This window comes from Crocodylus siamensis, chromosome 2 (assembly GCF_052110815.1).
Source record: "Crocodylus siamensis isolate JL-2025a chromosome 2, ASM5211081v1, whole genome shotgun sequence".
In the NCBI taxonomy this organism is placed as follows: domain Eukaryota; kingdom Metazoa; phylum Chordata; order Crocodylia; family Crocodylidae; genus Crocodylus; species Crocodylus siamensis.
Genome location: NC_143396.1, coordinates 206,191,788 through 206,214,064, shown reverse-complemented (window position 1 = coordinate 206,214,064; position 22,277 = coordinate 206,191,788). Strand labels below are relative to the sequence as shown.

The 22,277-nt window shown below is 42.0% G+C and overlaps 1 protein-coding gene across 5 annotated transcripts in view; it reads left to right on the top strand.

The window, feature by feature from the left end:
* NAV2 (neuron navigator 2) overlaps positions 1–22,277 on the top strand; it is a 410,342-nt gene that overhangs the window by 228,531 nt on the left and 159,534 nt on the right. For all 5 annotated transcript variants that reach the window (XM_090032867.1, XM_090032864.1, XM_090032863.1 and 2 more), the window contains 3 exons: positions 1,524–1,636; positions 8,375–8,483; positions 10,436–10,825. In XM_090032867.1, coding sequence (XP_089888993.1) covers positions 1,524–1,636; positions 8,375–8,483; positions 10,436–10,825 — 612 coding nt within the window. The remainder of the gene's footprint in view (positions 1–1,523; positions 1,637–8,374; positions 8,484–10,435; positions 10,826–22,277) is intronic.

Genomic DNA, 22,277 nt, shown 5'->3' with positions numbered 1-22,277 from the left:
TATATCAGATTAATCAACCTGGATCTGCAGGACAGGCTGCCATACTGAGCTGGGTTACAGTAGGAGCCTCAGGTTTGCTCTTGGCAATTCACTACCTTGGAATTCTTGGATATATATGGGTTTTTGGTTGTAGCAGTGTTTGTTTAAGGACATAGGCAGGCAAGGTTCTTTGGGAAGGTGTGACATCTTTTATTAAACGAACTGAGTAGTTGGGAAAAAGTTATTTGCAAGCTTTTGGGTGCAATCACCCTTCTTCAGGCATAGAAAGTCTCTGCTGTTCTGAGTCTTTGGTGTTTCTTGGAGTCTCAGAACAACAGAGATTTCCTATGACTGAAGAAGGGTGATTGCACCTGAAAGCTTGCCAAGGACTTCTTTCCAGCTACTCAACTGGTCTAATAAAAGATATCACATCTACCCAAAGAACCTTGCTTGGATATATATGGCACCTTCCTCTGTCTGCAATCCCTACACAAGCAGCAATGTGTGTAGCTGGTAGCAAAGGAGATATGCTTGGTCTCTCCAAGCCAGGAGCAGATCCACCAACTTCACTACTTTGCAAGTATGCCAGATTTTACAAGAGGGTCTGTTGTAAATATCTCATTTTCTCTTATATTTTTAAATTAGAAAAGTAATTTGCTGTATGTTTCACATGGCTTTTCCAGTGATTCCAAAAATTGTATGTGGTTAAATATCTGCTAAACCCTCTATCTAGACACTGAGGTCGTGCACTTGGAGAGGTAGATTTCTAATCTTAATGCATTCCTAAAGTACAAAACTCAGTATAATTAGTCAAATAAAATGATCACAGTTTATGCTGATAACGTCTGAAAAATAAACTCTCATGAGAGCAAGTTTCATTCATTGATAGCTTCAGAACTTTGGAACATAGGCTGGGGTTGTGTAAAGGCAAAATAGTGCCGCTGGACACTTGGGGCAGTGGTGACTTCTGATTGCCACTGTGCTGCCAGTGTGATTGCACAGCTGCAACGCCAGTATTTCCCCTCTCCTCCCCAACCCGTAAGTCAGTGCCTGGGGCAGCTGCCCCAGTCACCCCACCCTAGGTATGCTACTGGGGTTGAGGATCATTTTATGCATTGGCTTATTTTCCAATGACAGCTGGTAGTGCTTCTAGTCAGCAAAGGGAATTCTGCACAGGTATATACAACCTACTTTTCATTTTATAGTGTAAGTTTTGCAGGTAGTTAATATCAGCATTTCAGACACAATGTGTGTTTCTGACTAGACTGTAGTTTTAGCTAAAACCCAAGTGTTTTAGAACCTTGTCTGAGGAACTGGAAACCTACAATTATGAATATTTCATTTTTTCTTTACAGTTCAGTGCTTGTTTCCGTTTCTAGGACATAGCTCAACGTGGGACTAATGAATTATGTAGAGTCAGTCTGCTAGTATATTCTAGAGAGAAGGGCACAGTGGATGATGGCAGCTGCAGTTTTGTAGATGTTATATTTGTTTTATTTTTTGTTGTGAATGATTGCACATCTCTATTTTGTTTTGCCTTTAAGATCACAGACAGACACTGAAGGGAATGTAACGGCTGAGTCCAGCACCGGAGGGGTGAGCATGGATTCTGCCCTTTACACTAAAACTGGACAGCCTGGTCTTGAAGACCTTTCAGGTAGGTCTTGGAATACCACTAGTTAACTTTATCCCTCAATTATATAAATGAATATGGGCTAAATAGAGTTTAGCTGAAACCACTGGCTCCTTCTTTCAAGAGAAGTGAAGCTAGTGCCTTATTTTCCTAGTGCCTAGTGCGTATTCCTAGTGCCTTGTTTTTGACAAGTTCTGATAATTCAGTTGGTTCTTCAGAAATAGTAACTGAGGAAATATTGGACTTTTGGACAACAATATGCTGAGCACTACAACCATTGCACTGAAATCATTATGAGTTGAGGGTAATTAGCATCTTCCTAGAGATCTCAAGGAGCCAACTCTGAAATTTGTTCCCTTTCATCCATCATTCATTCATATTCAATCTAAGTAATTTGAGAAATTGTGTCCTTTGGTTCTATTTACTGAATTTCCCAGATTTATAATTAAAGCATAAAGAAATGGGGGTTAAGTCTGAAATTCTAACAATTTCAGATTTATCATAAATCAATAACTACCTAGGCTACATCTGTAAAAAAAAATAAAAATAAAAAACGAAGTAGAGATCCTTCCCACATTCATCAGTTTGATGACTAAATTACTGGAATAATGTCTTTACTGAATTCAGAAAAGTAAAATGAACTCCTGGCTTACTGCTGTTCATTTTATACAAACCAGTGCACACACGCTGTAATCAATTGTGATTAGGATGCTATGGGTTGTAAAGTAATGAATGTGTTTCTATGTGTTCTGAAATTCATGCCACTGAAGAAATAGCTGCTTATTAGCAACATACTCACAGCTACTTTTAAGCTTAACAATAATAACCAAGGCATTTATTTTGTTTTTGCAACTAAGAGCCCCTCTACCCCTGCATTGAAAGGCGTGATGAGATCTAATGTGCGATCCCACAGTTGTACTTCCTGGTGTGCATGGCAAAAGGCACAACTGTGGGACCATGCATTAGATCCCACCATGCCTTACCGCCAGTGCAGGGAGAACCTGGGGTCACGATCCCAGGCTCCCCCTGCACTGGGTTTCACAGCTGTGAGCAGTGGGGACACCATTCCCCACACTACCCCGACAACGAGCCCCACAGCCAATATTGTGTGGGGCCTGCAGCAGGGGAAGCACCAGGAACATTGCCCCTGCTGTGAGCATCATCGGCTGTGGGACTAACAGTGGTGGGAGCATGGGGCATGTGGCATACTTGTACTGCTGTGAGCCCCATACCCCATGAGCATCACAATGGACATCACACATTCTCCCCTGCTGTGAAACCTGCAGCAAATATTGGCCATGGGGCTTGCAGTAGTGACAACATTCTCCCACTGCCCCCATTGCAAGCCCAGCACCTCCTCAGGCTCACAGCAGAAGCAGCTTTCTTCCCACTGTCCCTCCTGTGAGCCCCACAGCTGAAGATGCTGTCCCTGCTGCAACCCCCGCAGCCGAGGAGACTTGCCGAGGGCAGCATTCTTCCTGCTGCAAGTCCCAAACACTGTCACCAGTGGGTGGTGCACCCTTGTGGCTGGAAATCTCTCAGTTGATGGGGTTCCCAGCCACAGGGGAGCACTTGGCCACACGTCCAATTGATGGAGTGATTAGTACAAGCTATAAAATTATTACATAGTTTCTGTGCAATAACTTTGTAGCTTATTGCTTGTTTTATCATGCCATTCATTGGTTGAACACGTAGCTTGGTCACAAATTAAGGTGTGATTATTACCTGGTTAATTAATTCAGTATAATGTGTAGTTTTATTAGAAATTACAGTTGTGCTGGTGAATCTTTGGAGTGCTCTCATCTTTTTACCCGTGTATTTTTAGGGATGTGCGTGTGTGTTTAATAATCTAATCATTTCTTTGAAAGATCTTGTGCTTGGGATTACAGTGTGCTGTTCCTATCTTGTTAGTCTATGCAACTTCCAGTGTAATTGCTTGGGACTGGTCATCCTGCTTAGGAAGTCATGAAGCTAAAACTCTTACAACTTGGATTAATTTCATATTCCATTATATATTCTGCCTCTGCCGCATTTATACCTGCATTTAGGTGTACTGGTGGCCGAGCTAAAACACAGAGTTAGTGGTGAGGAAGAGAGTGGAGGAAATACATGCATGTTTGCATCTGCATATATAATTTATGTATACATTAATTAAATATTAAACAGATAAGTAGCACTAGCATTATGGTCTTGGAGAGCATTCATATATATATGATATATGGAGGTCATATATATAAATATGGAAGATAGTGCATTGCTGTATAGGTTGTGGGATTGAGTATTGGCCTGCTTGTATGATTTTTGTTTTTTTCCCCAGTGCTGTCATTGCATTACTTTGAGCATAGCAGCCTGGATATCCATCAGTTCTCCTTGCTGTGAAATGGGAATGATACCTAGCTTACATAGGAGTTTTAGTCTTTAATGGAAGACATAAGTGCATATTGTTATTATTTTACTAATATGTATTGTTTTGAGATCAAAAATATACCTGACAGTGGGACAACCTATAGATCATCAAATACAGGAGATTGAAAGAGGCAAATTTTCAAAGATAAATTTAACAGGCATTGGTAAATCCATTAAGAAGAAGTAAGGAAAAACCAACAAACAAAACTGTTCTTCACCCCAAAAGAAAGAGAAAATATAATAAGCATATGGCAGACTATGGAGTCTCTTATTATCTCCATATAGGCATGTAACAATCATTGATGTTATTGGCTCGCATGTGCATATGAAGAGGAAAGAAAATACATGTGGAAAAGTTTAAACAATTTGCAGGCAATATTTACTAAATATTCACAACGAGAATAATCTCTATGTCAAAAAAGCAATTAATTTTTTATCTAACTTAAGTGAATATTCTTGTGGAACATCTGTTTACTTCTACAAAGGACCTTTATAATATCTGTCTGAGTATGACTTTGTGCTGAGAAAAACATTGCCTCCAATTTAGTTTTGTAAGTGAGCCTCTCAAAGCACATAACTTCAACTATTTTCATTTTAGCTAAGCCTCTTATCTGTGTTCTTAATAGCTTATCTTCCATTTACTTTCCTATCTATGGAAGAAATGATCTGTGAAAGAGCACCACAACCCTTTATCAGGCCTTAGTCTTATAAATATTTTAATGTTCTTTGGCACTTTAGTAATATTTAGACCAGTAAATATATGCAAACTTTTTCCTTCCCGGGGTCTCTATGGTTTGGGGAGCTGAGTTTGTTAGGTTGCCATTTCCAATCTAGCTGAGGCTGGAGGTCCTATTTATCTGATGGTTGGGTGGTCTATGTGTAGGGACCTACCAAATTCGTGGGCTCTGGTGGCTGATTACAAGGCTGTAACATGGCTGGGGCCCCTGATTTCATGGCCGTATCACAGTCAGGGCTGCCATTTTGAAGATGGAGCAAAGCGCCCCTTCCCCTCCCCCATGCCTCTAGCTGAGGGGCACCAAAAGTCCCACCCTCCCAGGCATTGATTGAAAGCCCTACCTCAGGTGGGCAAAATATGGCCTTTGGGCTGGATCCGGGCCACCAGGTGACTGGTTCCAGCCCACAGCTGCCCCTGTGGCACTCCACATGGGGCCATAACTGCCCACTTGCACCACGACAGCCTGCACCATGCTCCTACCAGTCCCTGCTGGTCCAGGCCCCAGACAGTGTGCAGCTTCTGCCAGGGCTGTTCCTGATGCAGCTGTAGCCAGGTGCTGCTCTGTGCCCCCCACCTCCAGTAGTGGTTCCTGCTTTTGATCTTGCTCCTGCTGTGCCATGCTGCACTGTGCCAGGCGAGTAGTTTCAGCTGGGTAGCTCCCACCAAAGGACATGAGGCTCCGGCTTCAGCTCCTGGGTGCTAGCTCCTGGGTGCCAGATCTGGAGCTCCCGGGTGCCAGATCTGGCCAAGCCCCTCTTGCTCACACCGGGGCAGCCAACACTAAACTCCCATTGGTGCCTCCAGCCTGGCCAGGAGCTGGTGTGTGCCAGCTGCCTCCAGTTCCAGGATTTGGAGCTAAGCCCCTGTGTGCCTACTGAGAGTGGCACAGGGCAGCACAGCAGAAGCAAGAGGAGGAGCTGGTGGTGGAGGTGGGAGGTACAGAGCAGCACCTGGCAGGCTGCAGCTGCACAGGGAACAGCCTACTGGAAGCTGCTTATGCCCCTGCTGCACCATGCCATACTGCACCATGCCATTCTAGGTGGGCAGGTGGGCAAGCAGCTTCAGCCAAGGGGCTCCTGGCACACTGCCAGGGCTCTGGGTTCAGCTCCTGGCTGCCTCCCAGGGGCTGGAGCTGGAGTCCCATGTGCTGGGGCAGGAGCAGGAGCAGCTTCCAGCCAGCTGTTCCCAGAAGCAGCCTCTCCTCTTGCTCCTGCTGCACTGTGTCATGCCACTCCCAGCAGGCGCATGGGGGTCTGGCTCCAAATCCTGAAACTGGAGGCAGGGGGCGCACAGCAGCACCTGGCTCGGCTGTAGGCACTAGTAGGAGGAGTGTGGCATGGGCTGCTACGCCACAAGCAAGTGGGGCTCGGCCCCACGTGGAGTCCCATAGGGGCAGCATGGACCACACTGCCTGGAGAACTCTGCTGCATGCACTTTCCACCCTCCCCCTCACCTGTTCACACACCATGCCAGCACCCCAGAGGGTGCAGCACACTGTCTCCCTCCGCTTCAGGAGAAGGGGACTTTTGGTGGGGTAGTCTGCCTTTTTTTTCTCACTTTGCCCCCTTCCCCCTCCCCTTGCCGTTCTAGAAGACAGCTTTTTGCCAGCTGTTTGCTGGCTTTTTGAACATAGCCAGTTCCCCATGGAAAAGCACAGGGAACTGGCTATTTCTCAGGAGACAGTCAATTAAACAATTTCCATGAAATGATATATTTGTTAGCTCCGACTCCCTATCTATGTGAAATGCATTGTTAGTGTCAATATGAATTTCGCATATTGAAAAATGTCATGAACATGCTCCTCCAGCCTTGTCCTTTCTGAGACAGACAACAAGGGATCAATTAAGGCCTGTCTATATTGTGGTGGGAGGAAGTAGCTGTTCCAGAGCTGGAAGTTCATTAGTGGGGCTACTGTGGGCTTGTCCCCAGTGCCTACTTTCAAGCCTTCCATCAGGCCTGAGTGTGCAGATGCTGGAGATGAGTTTGAAGCAGTCCCATTATTGATCCTTTGGTGCTGGAACATGTCAGCAGACTCAGTTGGGTACAGTTTGGCATGCTGGTTTCCAACCTGCCTGAAACCTATTGTCACCCTGGTACAGACAGACCTAATTGCATGTCTTCCCTTTTTCAGAAAGATTCATATTCACCCATAGGTGATGTGTGTGTAGGGGGGAGTATGGGGGGGGACACGTGCCCCACCCTCAGATTGGCCACCTTTGAAGCTGCCGCTGGCTTTTCTGGGCAGTCACCACTCACCCCTCACTCTCACCTCGCATCTGACACAGCCGGCAGCGTCTGCAGGCAGTCCCCACTCACCGCTCTTCTCCCTCCCCCTGCCCCCCACCACCAACACCAACACTGGCGGCTGTAGGAGGTCCCCACTCGCCGCCATGGTGCCCCCAGTTTTGGGAGGCACGAGTCATTCATGTATTCACCCAATCCATGGTCTGTCTTCTCTTCCCTAGAATGGTACATCTTAGGCAGGTCTGCAGCATGTTGATGGGCTAACATGGAGAAGTTTGAATTATGCTACCATGAGAGGCCTTTGTTCTCAGGGAAGGATTTTTTTTTTTTAACAAAATAGCAAAAGTTTGGAGACTGATTAATCCATCATTACCATTTAAAATTTCTGATTTATGCAATGTGTGGACAGCCATCTAAACTAGCAGTTTTGTAGATTAGTTCATTTCACAGTGTCATGGTAGCTTTTAGGGGAAAGGGGCTGCTTATTTAAAGAATGTGCAAGACTGAAGTATAATAAAAAAAAAGGCTAAATTTGATGTATTAAGTATTTTGCCAGTTAGATGTTGGTTGTATACTGGAATAAGATTATTTCCTTCTGTGAAAAGAACCTAGTTTAATGAGCAGAGTTGTTTCTGATACATTCTCTGGAGGCTTTCTGTTTCAGTTTACATGCGTACAATATGCACAATGGAACCATTAAGAATCATAAGTCACTTCTTTTCAACACTGAAGGAGCTAAATAGATAACATACAGCTGAGTTAGCAACCTGAAGTGGTTTTTTAATTGATTGCAGAGACAGGCAAGCAGAAATAAATTCCATTGAGGCCACTGGAAGTGCGTTTTTGTTTTCTTTTGTGTTGTTTTGTAGTTCTTTTGTAGTTAAAAACAGGAAAAACATTGTTTTCAAATGGACCTTTTTAAAATGATACCAAGGAATTAAAAGCACAAGTAATTCTTAAGTAAAAGATAAGAAAGTAAGTGTGGCACTAGGAACAGAAATAATACATAGTTTGCCTTTGAATATTGTTTTTCTAATTTTGGAAAGTTTTCTATGATGTTGGCTCCTACACTGTTGAAAGATAGCTGCAACGTGGCCACCTGAATGTGTTGCAGGCCTGAAAATTATTCTGAGCTCCCACCAAAAAGCAAGCAAGCAAACAGAAGGACCTTCTGCATGAATGGAATTTGCCCAATGGGAGTCGCTCTCCAATGGATATCTAACATCATATTCTCTTTATAAATAATATATAAGTTACATAAAGGCAGGAATTTGTACTTGACTTAGACCCATGAAGAGATGGTGGTTCATCCCATGTGCTATTGCCAGTTAATATAGGTTATTTCTTTATCTTTTAATTTTCTTTTCCATTTTTAGGGGAGGATCCAGAAACACGTCGCTTGCGAACTGTGAAGAACATTGCTGATCTTCGACAGAACTTAGAGGAGACGATGTCCAGCTTACGGGGAACCCAGGTTACTCATAGGTAATGGCATGAATTGCTCCTGTATTAGAACAGTGAAAAATCTCTGTCCTGGTATTATTGATCCAAAATTTGGCTGGGTTATGCTTCTGGAAGATGATTAATGCTGACAATGGCGGAAATTAAGTTGACTAAGTATTTATTGTGCTTTTCTTCTTTTTATGGAAAGCAGAGATTCTAAACCTTGTTCAGTACCTATCAAGATTTATGAGGAGTAACTGATGGTGGTGGAGAAAGCATGCTGCTTGTATATAGAAGCACAATCATAGAAAGAGCTGTGTTCTGTAAATGCATTAGGTGATGTTTGAATTGATGTGTACAAAAGTTACTATTTAAAATGTTACTTCAGTTTACTCATGAGCGACTTTAATGTATTTCCCCCAGATCTATAATATTCTGTTTAAACAAGCAGGTGAACTGTGTTTGACCTGCTTGATAAAGTGCATAACTTGAATTCCTGACTGGCCTTTGGACAAACAAATCTTTCTAATATTATTAGTTATGTACATGTATAACTTTTTTTAGTCAAGCAATATTTAGAAATCTCCAGTAATATTTAAACTATGCTTCAGATAAACAAAAGCGGTTATTGCATTTGAACACACTCTGAGACTGATCTTGTTTAAGTGTCCAAAGGGAGGTTTAGGAGAATATGATGTTTGGCAATGTGAAGGGCCTGATCCTGCATAGTGCTCATAGAATTAGCAGCTGAAGGTTTGTAGCTTGGCTTTGTATCTAAAGTGAAGGTAGGACCTGCACAGATGAACTCCCAGTGCATCTGTTTTCCTTGTCAAATTTTAATTAATGTGACAGCTCATTATGAATTAATTACTGTAACCACAGGATCATGAGGCCAGCTTTTGTTTTCAGAAGGCTTACTGTACTGTGAGTAGTCTAAGCCCATTTTATCTATATTAACAGATGAAGGTAACGGTGTGTCAATTCAGTGGGAAAGATAATCAATGGTTGACTTGGAGAGGAGCAACTGAAACTGTGAATTTGGAAAAAAAACCCCAAGCAGGCTGCGCTAGGATTTGTAATGAAAGGGAAGGACCTTACTTACCCACATAGGCATGTAGAATATAGGGTGTGGGTCAATATGAGTCTTGCCAGACATTTTATTTAGTAGTCAACAGATAAAATGCATTTGTAAACCAAAGTATTGTATAAACATATATAAAATCTTAAGAGTTCTGAAAAAATTAGGCAGTTATCCTGATTTTCATATTTCTGCATTTTACTTATTAGTTAAAAAGGTGGCTGATGGGTTGTTGGCTGAAGCTTTGCTAACCTAATTGGGATATTTGTTGAGTGCAGTTAGGAAGGAGAATACAGTTCATAAAAATAGCAGCTCAGAATCAAAAGGTATTCTTTTAATCGGCTTAATAGCCTAATCCCCTTGCCTGGAATAGTGAAAACATCTACTGTGTTTAGCTTTGACTGAGAGGGAGAAATATGCTTGGATACTAGGAATAATCCCTGGCAAAAACCCCCTAACATTTTTCTACCTGCCCTTCTTCAACACTACAAGATAATCATTTGGTGACTTGGCAGGGGGGCTCTTTATTTTAGAGTAGAGCATGAACTGCATAATATATGAGCATGTTTCAGAAACTAGCAGCAAAATAGCTGCCTATGTTGTATGTGTACAACAAAGTGATAAACTAGGCAGCAGTGGGGAGCACTGAGGCAGCAATGTCAAACACACTCATCATTTATAACTATATAAAGAAGTGATGTGGTCCAGTAAATGATTGTTGCACCACAATTTTTTTTATTTTGAAATCGCTGTTACTTTCTGAAACACATTTGTACTTCTGTTGTGTCACTTGCATTTGAAAACTCTGTCAGTATTTGGAAACCAAATTTTTCATGATACATGAAAACCTTCACTGGAACTCTTATGCTTCTGTATGACATAAGTGCAGATTGAATTCAATGTTTTATTTTTCAAGCACATTGGAGACTACATTTGACACCAATGTCACAACTGAAATAAGTGGTCGCAGTATTCTCAGCTTGACGGGAAGACCAACGCCTTTATCATGGAGACTTGGACAGTCAAGTCCCCGCCTTCAGGCAGGTGATGCTCCATCGATGGGAAATGGATATCCGCCAAGAGCTAATGCAAGCCGTTTCATCAATGCTGAGTCTGGGCGTTATATGTATTCAGCACCTTTGAGGAGACAGCTAGCAACCCGTGGTAGTAACGTTTGCCACGTGGACATCTCAGACAAGGCTGGTGATGAAATAGATCTTGAAGGCATCAGCATGGATGCCACTGGCTATATGAGCGATGGTGATGTTCTGAGCAAGAATATAAGAACTGATGACATTACAAGTGGGTAAGTATATGTAATTGGCTTTTAAATACTATGCATAATGGTACAGTAGAACCAAGGTCATATCCAAGTGGTCACAACCTACTTGATTCATAGCAAGTTGTCAAATTAGGAAGAAGCCACTTAGCTGTCTGCTGTGGTTTTTACTTCAAACGGTACTGCTTTTCCACTCAGCTAGAGCTCATCAGCCTTTGTGTGCAGCTGATTGGAGAAATGGCTGTGAAATACAAGCCATGGGAAACAGCTGGAGCACTTCAGTGTTCCCTCACAGCTGTTCACTGTGGCTCTGTATATGCCCAGTTAATTTGGGAGCCCTTATGTTTTCTGGCAGGGTTAGGAACCTAATCTTGCAAAGTGTCTGGGTTCTACTGTACTCAAATCCCAGCACTATTTGAAGTGGAACAATATTGGTAATCTTTGGTCACTGTTTAAAGGTAGCAAATATATTGTGCATGTTTTAATATGATTTGGAGAGCAGGTTTCCAGCCATATTTTAACAAGGTGGTGGTTAGGGTCTTACCCAGTGCTTCACAAACTTTTCCTCAGCATGATCCCATTTATGGGCCCATTTACTCAGCACAACCCCATTTCCTCAGCATGGCCCCTCTCTCCCAACCCACAGCACCCCAGCCCCATGAACCCCATTTGGGGTTGCGACCCATGGTTTGGGAACTGTTGGTCTTACCTATGCTGTTACTTTCTTATTTTTAAGTGTACTGCTGCTTAGGTAAACTACAAACCTAAGCTTAGACCAGTTGCTGGGAGAATCATTTTCATGGAATGCTTGATATGAAAGGTCCAGATGAAACCTTACATTTAGAAATATAAAAAAGTTGTTTGGAAAAAAAAATACCCAGCCTTTTTTGGAGCTCCTTAAAAGTTTTGTTCTGGGTTTAAACTGAAGTTTATATGAGGGAGAAGAAGAGGGTTATATTTTAAATGAACTGTTCACATATTTCTAATGTTTGCAGTCTGTATATATGTGTTGATCTCTGTGGCTCCAAATCAACAATGCATCACTAAAAATTGCGTAAATGATCCTTAATTCCCCTGAAGTCATTGAAACTTAAGGATATGTTTTAGTATGTTCCTGAATAGTAACAGACATGTGCAGATCTTTCAGGGCCAATAGTATCCAAAACCAAAGGCCAACTGCAGCATTCATTGTCTCCACAAGATGGTGAACTTGAGGCACTTTTACATTGCAACATATCCTGCTTTCTGAACTTTGAACAGAAAGTCCATCTGTTTTAAGTTCACTAGGAAGATGTCTGTTTACATTCAGTGCAAGTGAAAAATATTTTAGTATGCAAAATAAAAATGTACACGCAGATGAAAGTGCAGAAGTACAAATTGATGGACAGTTATTTAAATTAGCAAGATTTTAGGTCAACATTTCACCATTCCTTTGGCTAGCAAAATCATTTTTTTCATTGTTCATATGCATCAACATTTGATTGATGATAAGATAAAAAGTCATTGAACTGAAAATGGCAATTTTCCTATAACTGGTCTTTTTCTTTTTTGGCAATATTACATCCTTGCTTTTCCTTAACATTTTTAGTAGTGTTTATTCTAACAATGCATTAGGCCAAAAATTTAGAGTTTCTAAATGAAACAGAAAGCTAGAATACTGTTTATATGCTAATGGGTCCATTACTACATTGGAAGCATTAATTCACTCTGTTCTTTTTGAGAGTTTGGGAGTTTTACTCTCTTTTATTTTTTAAGAGAGTTTTGTAATAAAACAACCCATTGGGAAAAATATATGGAGATAATGGCATGAAGTTTCCCATGTTATATGAAGAATCTGCAGCTTTTATAATGAAAACACATACTTTACTAAAATGGCCTACGTAGTCACAACATAAAGCAGCTTGTACCTGTGTTTTTCATTTGTAGTGCTAACAATGACTGATTTTCCTGAGGGCATATGATCGTCACTCTAAATTTCTCTTGTAAAATTGACTAAGAGAGGGAAAATGAGTTTGAATCATTATGAAAGACTTGAAGCAGGGTCTGTTAAGGCTCTAGCTTATGAATATAATATGAACATAATATGAAAGGACAGGCAGGTTTCTTTTCATATGGAAAAAATCATCCTTGCCTTTAAGACAAGTGGGTGGTCCAGGCACTGTTTAAGAGCTTCTTAAGCCCTATTATAAAGACCTAAGTGAAATATAGCTCTTATGCTGACCCTCTGAACATATCATCTGTGGCATAATTATGGAACTGTTTGTGTACATACCAGAAGTAGACAATTTAAAAGGAAAAAAGCCACCTGAATAGGTTAATACCATAGCAGTACTATCAGGAGTACATAGGTTAATAGAGCAGACACAGTAAGGTCCTTCTATAGGTTATAGGTATTGTGCAACTATGTTAAGACCAGCTACATGTGCAAAGTTTTTATCATGTGATAAAAAGTTCTAGCCAGCTATAAAGTTAGGCCTCGAAAATGTATACTAACGTTATAGCTGGTTGTTATTGAGCTTTAATTTGTACATGTAGCAGGGCCTCCCCTGCTGCTGGGAGCCCTGTCAGCTGACAGGGCTCCCAAAAGCAGGGATGCACCTTGCCCAGTGTGAAACCCTTGGGCCCTGGAGAGTGTAGCTGTCTTGTTCTGCAAGCCCAGGGGTTTCATGCAGCCCCAAGCCTGGGAGATTGTGGCTGCCATCATCCCCCAGCCCCAGGGGTGTGTGGGACACCCTCACAGCTGGGAGCCTCCTCAATTGAGGGGACTCCCAGCTGTAAGAGCTTGCTTTCTGCAGGTGCAAGGGGAGCCCAGGATCAGGCTCCCCTTGCACTGGCAGAAAGGTGCAATGGTATCTAATACGTGATTGTGTGGATTGTGCATTACATCCCATCACACCTTTTACCTGCATGTATAGAGAGGGCCTAAAGCTTCACTGGTAGGCTTGGACATTAGGGCTTATTTAATTGAGGGTGACAAATGGTGAGACAAGATGCCTGGTTGAAGGGACCTTGGTTTAAAAGCATTGGCTTGTAAGAGTAGCCATATATAAATGGCATTTTCTTTTCCAATGTGTCTGGATGTTTTATGCAGTGAATCATGTCTACTGCCATTACTGACTGAAACAGGCTACAGGAGAGTGATCTAGATTTCTTTCTGGCTCATGTATCATATATTAATTGTTAACTAAGCTCCAATGATAGAATCTTTATTATTTTTATAATTATTTTAATCTTTATTATTTGTGGTTTCAAAGCTAGAGTGATTAGTACTTGATTTATATTTAATCTCTACTACTTGTAATAGAGATTACTATTTCTTGATAGGAGTAGATATAACCACACAAAGCTGGTTTTAGAGACACTCTTCAGAGTATAATCACATGTGATGGCAATCCTCCAATACTGAATTTAAATGACAGTTTTGGATTTGATCCTAATACTGACTGTGGGATTTGAACCTTCTGTCTCAGAGGTGAGGGTGTTACCCTTTCTAAACCATACTGACACCTACCAATGCTGGATTACTGTCCTCAGTATAAACAGATGTTTTTGTAACCTCAATTTCTGAGTCATCTTCCCTAGTGTCAGTTATTTACAATAACCCAAATGGGATAGAGAAAGTCTCAGTGGGACAAGTCTCAGTGAGACATGGACATTATACAGTTTAGATAGGAGAGAGCTAGCTTGTAGAACAGTAATGTAATTTTCTGTAAAAAAGATTTTTAAGATAAACTATTGGGCAAGTATGTACAATATTTTTGTAAGTTATAGTCCAGAATGCAAAACACAGCACAAAAAGGCATTTATAGCATGAATAGCCCTTTATTCGTGGTATATGTTTCACTTTGTCATTTTCAAAATTGCTATAATGCTGCCGTTTGAAAAACCTTGGATCTATGTTTTTATTGGCAAACTGATAGGAAAGGAAGCCAAAATATTTATTATAGCCAAAATAAATCCAATAGCCAAGATAAATTATTTTAGCCCTATACTCCTGATGCTTTCTCTTAAATGTACGGGGTCATGGGAAGTTCCATTTAGCCTATTTTTAAGTCAGTTGAAGCAGGGTGCTGGCAGACTTTTCTACTCATTTCATAAGGATAGAAAAATGTCATTTCTTAGGACCTCACCCAGCAGAAAATATCAGTAGCCTTCCAAACCCATACTGATAGAGGAAGGCCACAGAGTTGGAACTGCTGAAGGCTAACCCATCCAGGAAAGATGTTTTGTCAGGAAGCCAAAAAATCAGCAAAACAATGAATCCACAGAGAGTTCAGATTCATGCAGAGGAGTAAGTAAGCAAACAAGATCCTTGAATACCACACTCCTCAAGTTATTATGTCCTGCGAGTGCATAGCCACAGGATTTTACTGGTCTAGTTCTAAAGTAACTCCAGCACTGTTTTGATGGGAAGACTGATCCCTTGGGACTGGAATTTTTTAGCTTATCCATTTTTTTTATTTTCCCACAGCTGAAAGGGGCAAGCTTTCCCTCAACTTGGTCAACTTTACCTGTCTGGAAAGGGCAGTTTATTCCAATTTCTCTTTTGCTAGGGATGTTCATCTTTCTTTTTTTGGGGGGGGAGGGGAAATGGGGGGTGCAAGTGGAAGATGTGGAGTTAATTTCCCTTCTATCATCTCATAGCATGAAACAACCAAGCAATTGTACAAAGAGGCCCTGCTTGGTTATGGGCCATTTAAAATTTGAATTAATGTGTTGACCTTGTTGCCATGACCTTCTGTGGAAATAATGTGTGACTCCACCCAAAGCAAGAGGCTGGAGGCTGACCAAATGCATCCCAATACACTTACTTCAGCATCTGTTAATGGGGCATGTGGTATGTGATCAAGACAGTGATGTTTTGTGAGATACAGCAAAGTGAGTCAAATTCAAGAAAAAAGAAACCTAGCAAAGTGAGCATTAATAAGGGCTGATTGCACCTTTTTGGCTGTAATTGTTTCCTGTTTCAAGCCCCTAAGTTTCATGTATTTTTTCAGTTAAAGTTCTCACCAAACAACAGGTGGTTGCTATCAGAAATCTGCCTGGTTTTTGGACATATCACCTAGAGGGCAGTGTGGAGACAGCCTCACTGCGTAGACTGATTTGGAACAGGGATTTCCAAATCTCCTTGTTTTGGAGCTTTCATGCAGTTGAGGAGTCATTGACCCTTGTATCTACTTGTGGTCCAAAACAAAATGTTTCAATTATTGTCTCCTGCAGGAAGCTCAAACATTTCTACTTTTTGTCCCCAGACGGGAGGTAACTTTTTTTAGAATTTTGGAATTTCCTGAGGAATAGAAATTCCAACTTTTGGCCAGTGCTAACACTGATATATAATTTGTTTTCCTCTTCTTTTAAAGCACTGCATTAGAAACCATTTGACTGTGTTGCTCTTACAACACAAAGTAACACAGAGTCTCTTTTTCAGAGCACTCTCTGTAGTCATCTGCCTAAGGGCAAGCACTATTGCTGCAAGCAATGATAGATTCTCATTCCTGAAATGGGAACCCCCCAACTATTTTAATGCGTGTTAGTGTGCACATGCGCACACATGGCCAGCAGAATGATTCCTTCTCATTTGTTTAGGGTTTCTAGTAATCTTTCCGAAAGAATTGCAAAGCCAGGATGCAGAACTGAGGTGCAAATAGACTGAAGAGGTCACAGGGTAGGGCACTCTTTGGGAAGTCAGTCTTTGCCATGACTTCTAACCAGAGACAGTGGAGCACCAAAGGGAAATTGAGGATAGATTCTAGCTAAAGATTGTCCATGTGGTTCAGGATCCTATAAAATATTGTAAACTACATAAATTTAGAAAAATACTGATAACGAGTTTTGTCATTAGTTGAATTTCAATGATCAGTGTCAAATCTACAACAAATTAGTATGCAGTGCTGGAGAAATGAGAAAAAGGATCAGTTTCCCTGGGTGTTGAGTAAAATGTGCCTTTGTTGATTCCTATTAAGTTCTGTCATTAGATATTTCCTAGAAGCCACCAGTTCTAGGATTTTTCATATACATTCTTTTACTCTGAAGTTATTAATAATTTGCACATGGACTTCATTCTTCACTAAGGTCAAGGCAAAGAGCTTTATTGAAAAAAGAAAAGGTTTTATATTTTTTGCAGATCAAGAAAACAGTAATGGTGAAAAATCTTGCTGCCTTAGTTAGCAGTAGTAATGGTAGTTACTAAAAGAATGAATGATTAACAAGGGGTAGGATAGGTGACCTGGTAAAAATGAAAATGAGAGCCTCCAAATTTTTCAAGTTCAACTGTCTCAGTATTTTTGGGGGTTTTTTTGTGTGGGGATCTCTGTAATTTTCAGTTCCCAATGGCAAAAGAAGCAAAAGTGTTGACATTCTCCGTGAAAATGTGTTCCAGCTTTATTGATTCCACATAGAAACTTTTGGTGCTTATACTTAAGTTTTCCCTTTTCCCATTCTATTTTGCAGCAGGTTTTATGGTGGTTAAAGTAAATCCAAAATTAGAACACTTGGGCACTTGTACACATGGCGACTTGCCCATGTACATGTGATGAAACTTGAGAAAAAATCACCATTTGGTTAGCATAATGACATGCACAAAGTTTTGTCATGTCAGACTGTCCTGGAGTGTGGTAATATAGACCATCTCCAATGTATTTTAGTTTGATCATGGCAAGTTGTCCCACTGTAGACAAAAAATCTGTCACGTGTACATGTCACATACATGTTAACTTGCTGAATTACATGACCTGAGCCTCCTTGCCCACCAGATATCACTACAATTCACTGGTATACTTTCAGGCAATTTGCAGTGTAATTCACAGGTTTTTTGTGTAATAAATGTTTCAGTGCACCAGGTGTAGCTGAAGAGCCCGACATGGATCAATCTGCTGACCTTTCTTTCAAGTTCATTAATTAAATTAAATAAATGTTTAAAAGAATCCTTTCTGTGTTAGTCATCACCAAATTCACTCTACTGACAGCTAGGATGTGTTGAAGATTGGGGTGCTCGAACTATGTAATAAACATTACACGTAAGTAAAATATGTCAGTTAATAAAACTAAACAACTGTCCCTGATCTGCACATATCACGCTGTGTGAGCTGTAGTTTATTGCCCCCTGCTGTAATTTAGTACTAAGAGGTCTGCAGGGTTGAATTGTTATGCAGCGCCTCCTACCGTATTTAACTTTGAATAGCACATGTAGCAATTTGGAGATTTTTGACTTGTCAGCTGTAACAGTGACAGCATAAATTGACACTCATCGTGTCACTTTAAGGGAGACAGATTGAGACAATGTGTCACATGTACAAGGGGCTAAAGTCTAACAACTCACCTCCTTTGATAGAGCCTGAAGTATTGAATTACAGCAAAAATGTCATCATCCTTCCAATTTATTATTTAAAAACCAAAATCCTACATTTTAAGGATCCAGTTTAAACTACGGCCAGAATTTCAGTGGTTCCCATATCCTGCCACCTTTGCAAAGTCTGCACACTAAATTGCCCTTCTGCTCTCACTGGGAGTTCAATGGATCCATGCCTCTGTTGTTTCCCATGAATTTTGAACTTCATAAGCTTCCTAGTATTCATGCCTCCTACCCTGACTGATGTAAAATAAACTAGAGTGGCAGGATCCAATTTCTGCTGAAACAAATAGCTGTCTTTCCTTCAGTGGCCCTTACTCAGCGTGTTTTGTTTCCAATATATGTCATATTCATTTAGACTATTCAGAAGATGTGTGAACCACATCTTCTTCCCTTGTGTCTTTTACAGAGCTGAACACATTGCTAGCACTTAACAGACAACTACAACTACAACAATAACAACAAGGCAGGAGTTATCAAAAATCCTTCATCCACACCCATTCTCTTCTCTGAAGGAGGAGGGCTTCCAAATTTAAATATGCATTAGTGTCCAGATTTTCCAGCAGTGTCCAGATTCTCATGTTGTGTCCCATAGGATCTGGAACCAACTTCCAGGATCTGGAACCAAATTCCAGGAGAAGTGGTGCTGGCTCCTACCCTGGGGGTCTTTAAGAGGTGTTAGATGAACACCTTGCTGGGGTCATTTGACCCCAGTACTCTTTCCTGCCATGGCAGGGGATCGGTCTAGATGATCTACTCAGGTCCCTTCCGACCCTAGACACTATGAAACTATGAAAATATTCTGTGCATTTTTGAACTTTGTAATCTCCCTAGTATTCATGCCCCCTGCCTTGACTGATGGAAAATAAACTACAGTGGCTTGGTCATTTCATTAGCACTTCAGATTAAATGGTTGTCCTTACCTCTAGGGCTTGATATAAGTATGAAAACTGTATACCATATATGGCTTCAGTGCTCCAACATGACTAATAATCATTAGAATGTAGTTCATTTTATCTTTCTTCTCTCTCTGAATGTGTAGTTTGTTTGAATTTCCATCCGTCTTGTTGGAACAGGCTTCTGTTCTGATATTTGATCATTCTAACATGATAGAACCCTGGGAGAAAAGCCTCTTATCTTGGATTCTAGTATAAGGTGAAAGGGGACTGGTTTGCTGCCCCCACCCCTCCTGCCTTCTGTTATCCTGCCCTACACTGCCTGCCCTCTCCTGCCTCTTCTCTGTGCTGCCTCTGTGCTGCTGCCTCTATCCCATCCTCCCCGTCTTCTTTCCCCCAGCTGCCAGTTACAGAGTTCTGGCTCTGGCCCCAGACCCAGAGCACATGCTGTTTCTGGGCCTTTCCTGGCCTGGCTGCAGTGGGACCAGTGCTAGAGCTGCCACTGCCACAGCTACCAAGCTGGACAGGGACTGGAATCAGCGTGTACTCTGTGTCTGGCCCTACAGCTCTTAGTCACTGTAAGTGGCAGGTCAGGGGTGGAGTGGGCAGGGCAGAATGGATGGAGATGAAAATGTAAATGGATAAAATTGTTATAAGTGGCTTTTGCAGACCAGGGCGTGTGGGGCAGTCTGGTCCATGATCTAGAACTGAAAATAGGAACAAAAAGTAAGCTAATGGTCAAGAACCAAGGTCAGGGATCAGGAGACAAAAACCATGGATCCATGAAACTGGCTTGAAGCAAAAGCTGCAGGCCCTCCAGACACATTGCTGCAGGTAGAGGAAGTCCTACTACCCCTTAAAGAGAAGTCCTACTACCCCTTTCTGCCAATCAAGCAGCATGCAGAGCTAGCCAGGCTAACACATCCCAGCTAGCCATTCAGACTGGGTGGTATAAATTGCTAAGGTTCCTAACAGGTTGAAAGGATTGTGTCTCTGAGTTCTGCTTTTCAGCAGGGAAGGTGGAGAACCATCTTCCCTCTCCAAAACATGCATAGTATTGGTGGTACAGGAGTCCATTAAGTTTGTGGTGTATCACACTGTGCAGCATGGTGTAATCATGGTTCAGGGTTGCCAAAAGTCACGTATTTTGAGAGATACTGATGCATCTGTGTACATAGTCAGTCCATATCCCAACTAGCCCCATGTTTATCTGGGATGCAAGCAGGAAGTTAGTTGCAGTCTTTCAATTCCTCCTGTTGGTCATTAGGGACCATGATGGCTTCAGGCAACTAGGTGGCATCTGTGCTTCTGCTTTCTCTGCAGCTCTTGCTGGTGTCTGGTCACTGAGAAGTATAAGGGGAAATTTGTCTCAGGCCATATCTGCATTACACTCTGTGACATAGCTGTGTCAGTTAAGAGAATGAAAAATATCTCAGCTCTCAGATGTCACAGCCCTGCCAATAATGCCCCTGGAGTAGATGTAGATAGTGTTATTTTTGGTCAGTTTTCTTTATCTTGTCCTGGGAGGTAGTGCCACTATATGCAGAATTGCTTCCATCAGTGTATGGTACATCTCCACTAGGGGGCTCCATTGCAATAGCTTTTTTGCATAGGTAGAGCTGCAGAGACTTCTTAGATGTACCAGATATACAAACCTCCCACCCCCAGGATTGCCATTGCTCCCCAAAACACAGTCTCAAGGTATCTTCAGCTTTCACGTACACCTGTTTTTCCAAGTTACTCCATGCACCCTCCAATACCACCAATCCTACTGTCAGACTTTCCCACGCCAAGTCTACCCCCTATCCCAGCAGCACCTGTCTCCCTCCAATACTCTGGGATTCACTGACTTCACCAGGGTCCCCAGCTGTCCTTGTGTTACCTTTCCTAAAGATGGTTGGTTTCATGTGTGGCTTCTTGACACCAGCTGCCACTCCTGAGGGAAGAAATCTGTGGCTTTGTTCACAGAATTGAGAAATGTTGTGCATTTGCCAACAAAGGCAGCTGAGAGTCTGTCATGTTTCTGGAGGTAGGCAGGCAGGACTTATTTCACAAATGGAGCAAAAATGCTAGAGATTTCCCTGCTGTTGCAAAATCTAGGACTGAAGAGACTGTTCTGCCATGCTATGGGTATGCCTTCTGCCCCCATCACATAGCAGTTATCTGAGTGGTGTTGCGAGGGGAATACCTGTCCTGTCTCCCCTCAGTACATGTAGGAGTACACAGTTGAGTTTCCAAACTTTTCCACACAAGGTGTGCCCTAGCAGCTGTCAAGAGCAAAAAGATGGAATCAGTGTGCTGCTGTAATGGGTGCCCTAAATAGTAGCTCCCACTGTTTGTGTCTCTCTACTTAGTCACAGTTTGAGAGTGCACCACCTCTGCCACCATCAGCCAAATAAAAAGAACAAATGATGAATTTATATATAAAAGATAGAGTATACAACTGTGCAGTTGGAATTGATCAGAAATGGTATTTTGCCCAGGGAATTTCATACATACTGCCAGTTGAGATGGAAATGTTTTTGTGGATTTTAGTGGCATAGCCCTGTCTTGGAAGAATGAAAGTAACTGTTGACTGTATCAAAATTTCCACCTGTAACCTGAAGCTTATTTCTTTTCTTTTTTTTTTTAACAGTCATTGGGAGCGTCTACACATGCAATTAATGTGCATGAATAAACTCTGGAGCTTATTGCTCTGGAGTTTATTGCTCCCAGATTCCACATTTGCACGTGCAACTGGGACCACAGCACACTGAGTTGGGTCAGAGCAGCCCCAGCTGGCAGGGAGTATGGGGAGGGTGGGATCAGCTTGCCATCCTGGGGCTGCTCCCCTGGCTTAACATGCTGCAGAGGGGCTGGCTGGGCCGCAAGTGTGCTTCAGTGCTGGGCTAGCTGGCAGGCAGCCCCTGCACTGAAACACCCTTATGCTCCAGCCAGCCAGGACTGCATCTACATGTGTGCTGCTGTGGAATTAATTAGTTTACTTCAGCCTAATAGGGGTGCATGATGTTTACTGTGCAGCTAATTGGTCTACTGTGCAGTAAATGTCTCATGTAGACGTTGCAATGGGAAACGCTTCTTTTCCCATTCCTTATGTGTCCTGTTTCACTTTCCAAACTCAGTGCACCCTTACCCATCCAGCTGTCCCACAACTGGCTGCCTTCTGCCTCTTGCCATAAAGTGGGGGAGCACTGTGTGTTACTATAGTGCTTAAGCCTTGAAAAAAGTGAGTATC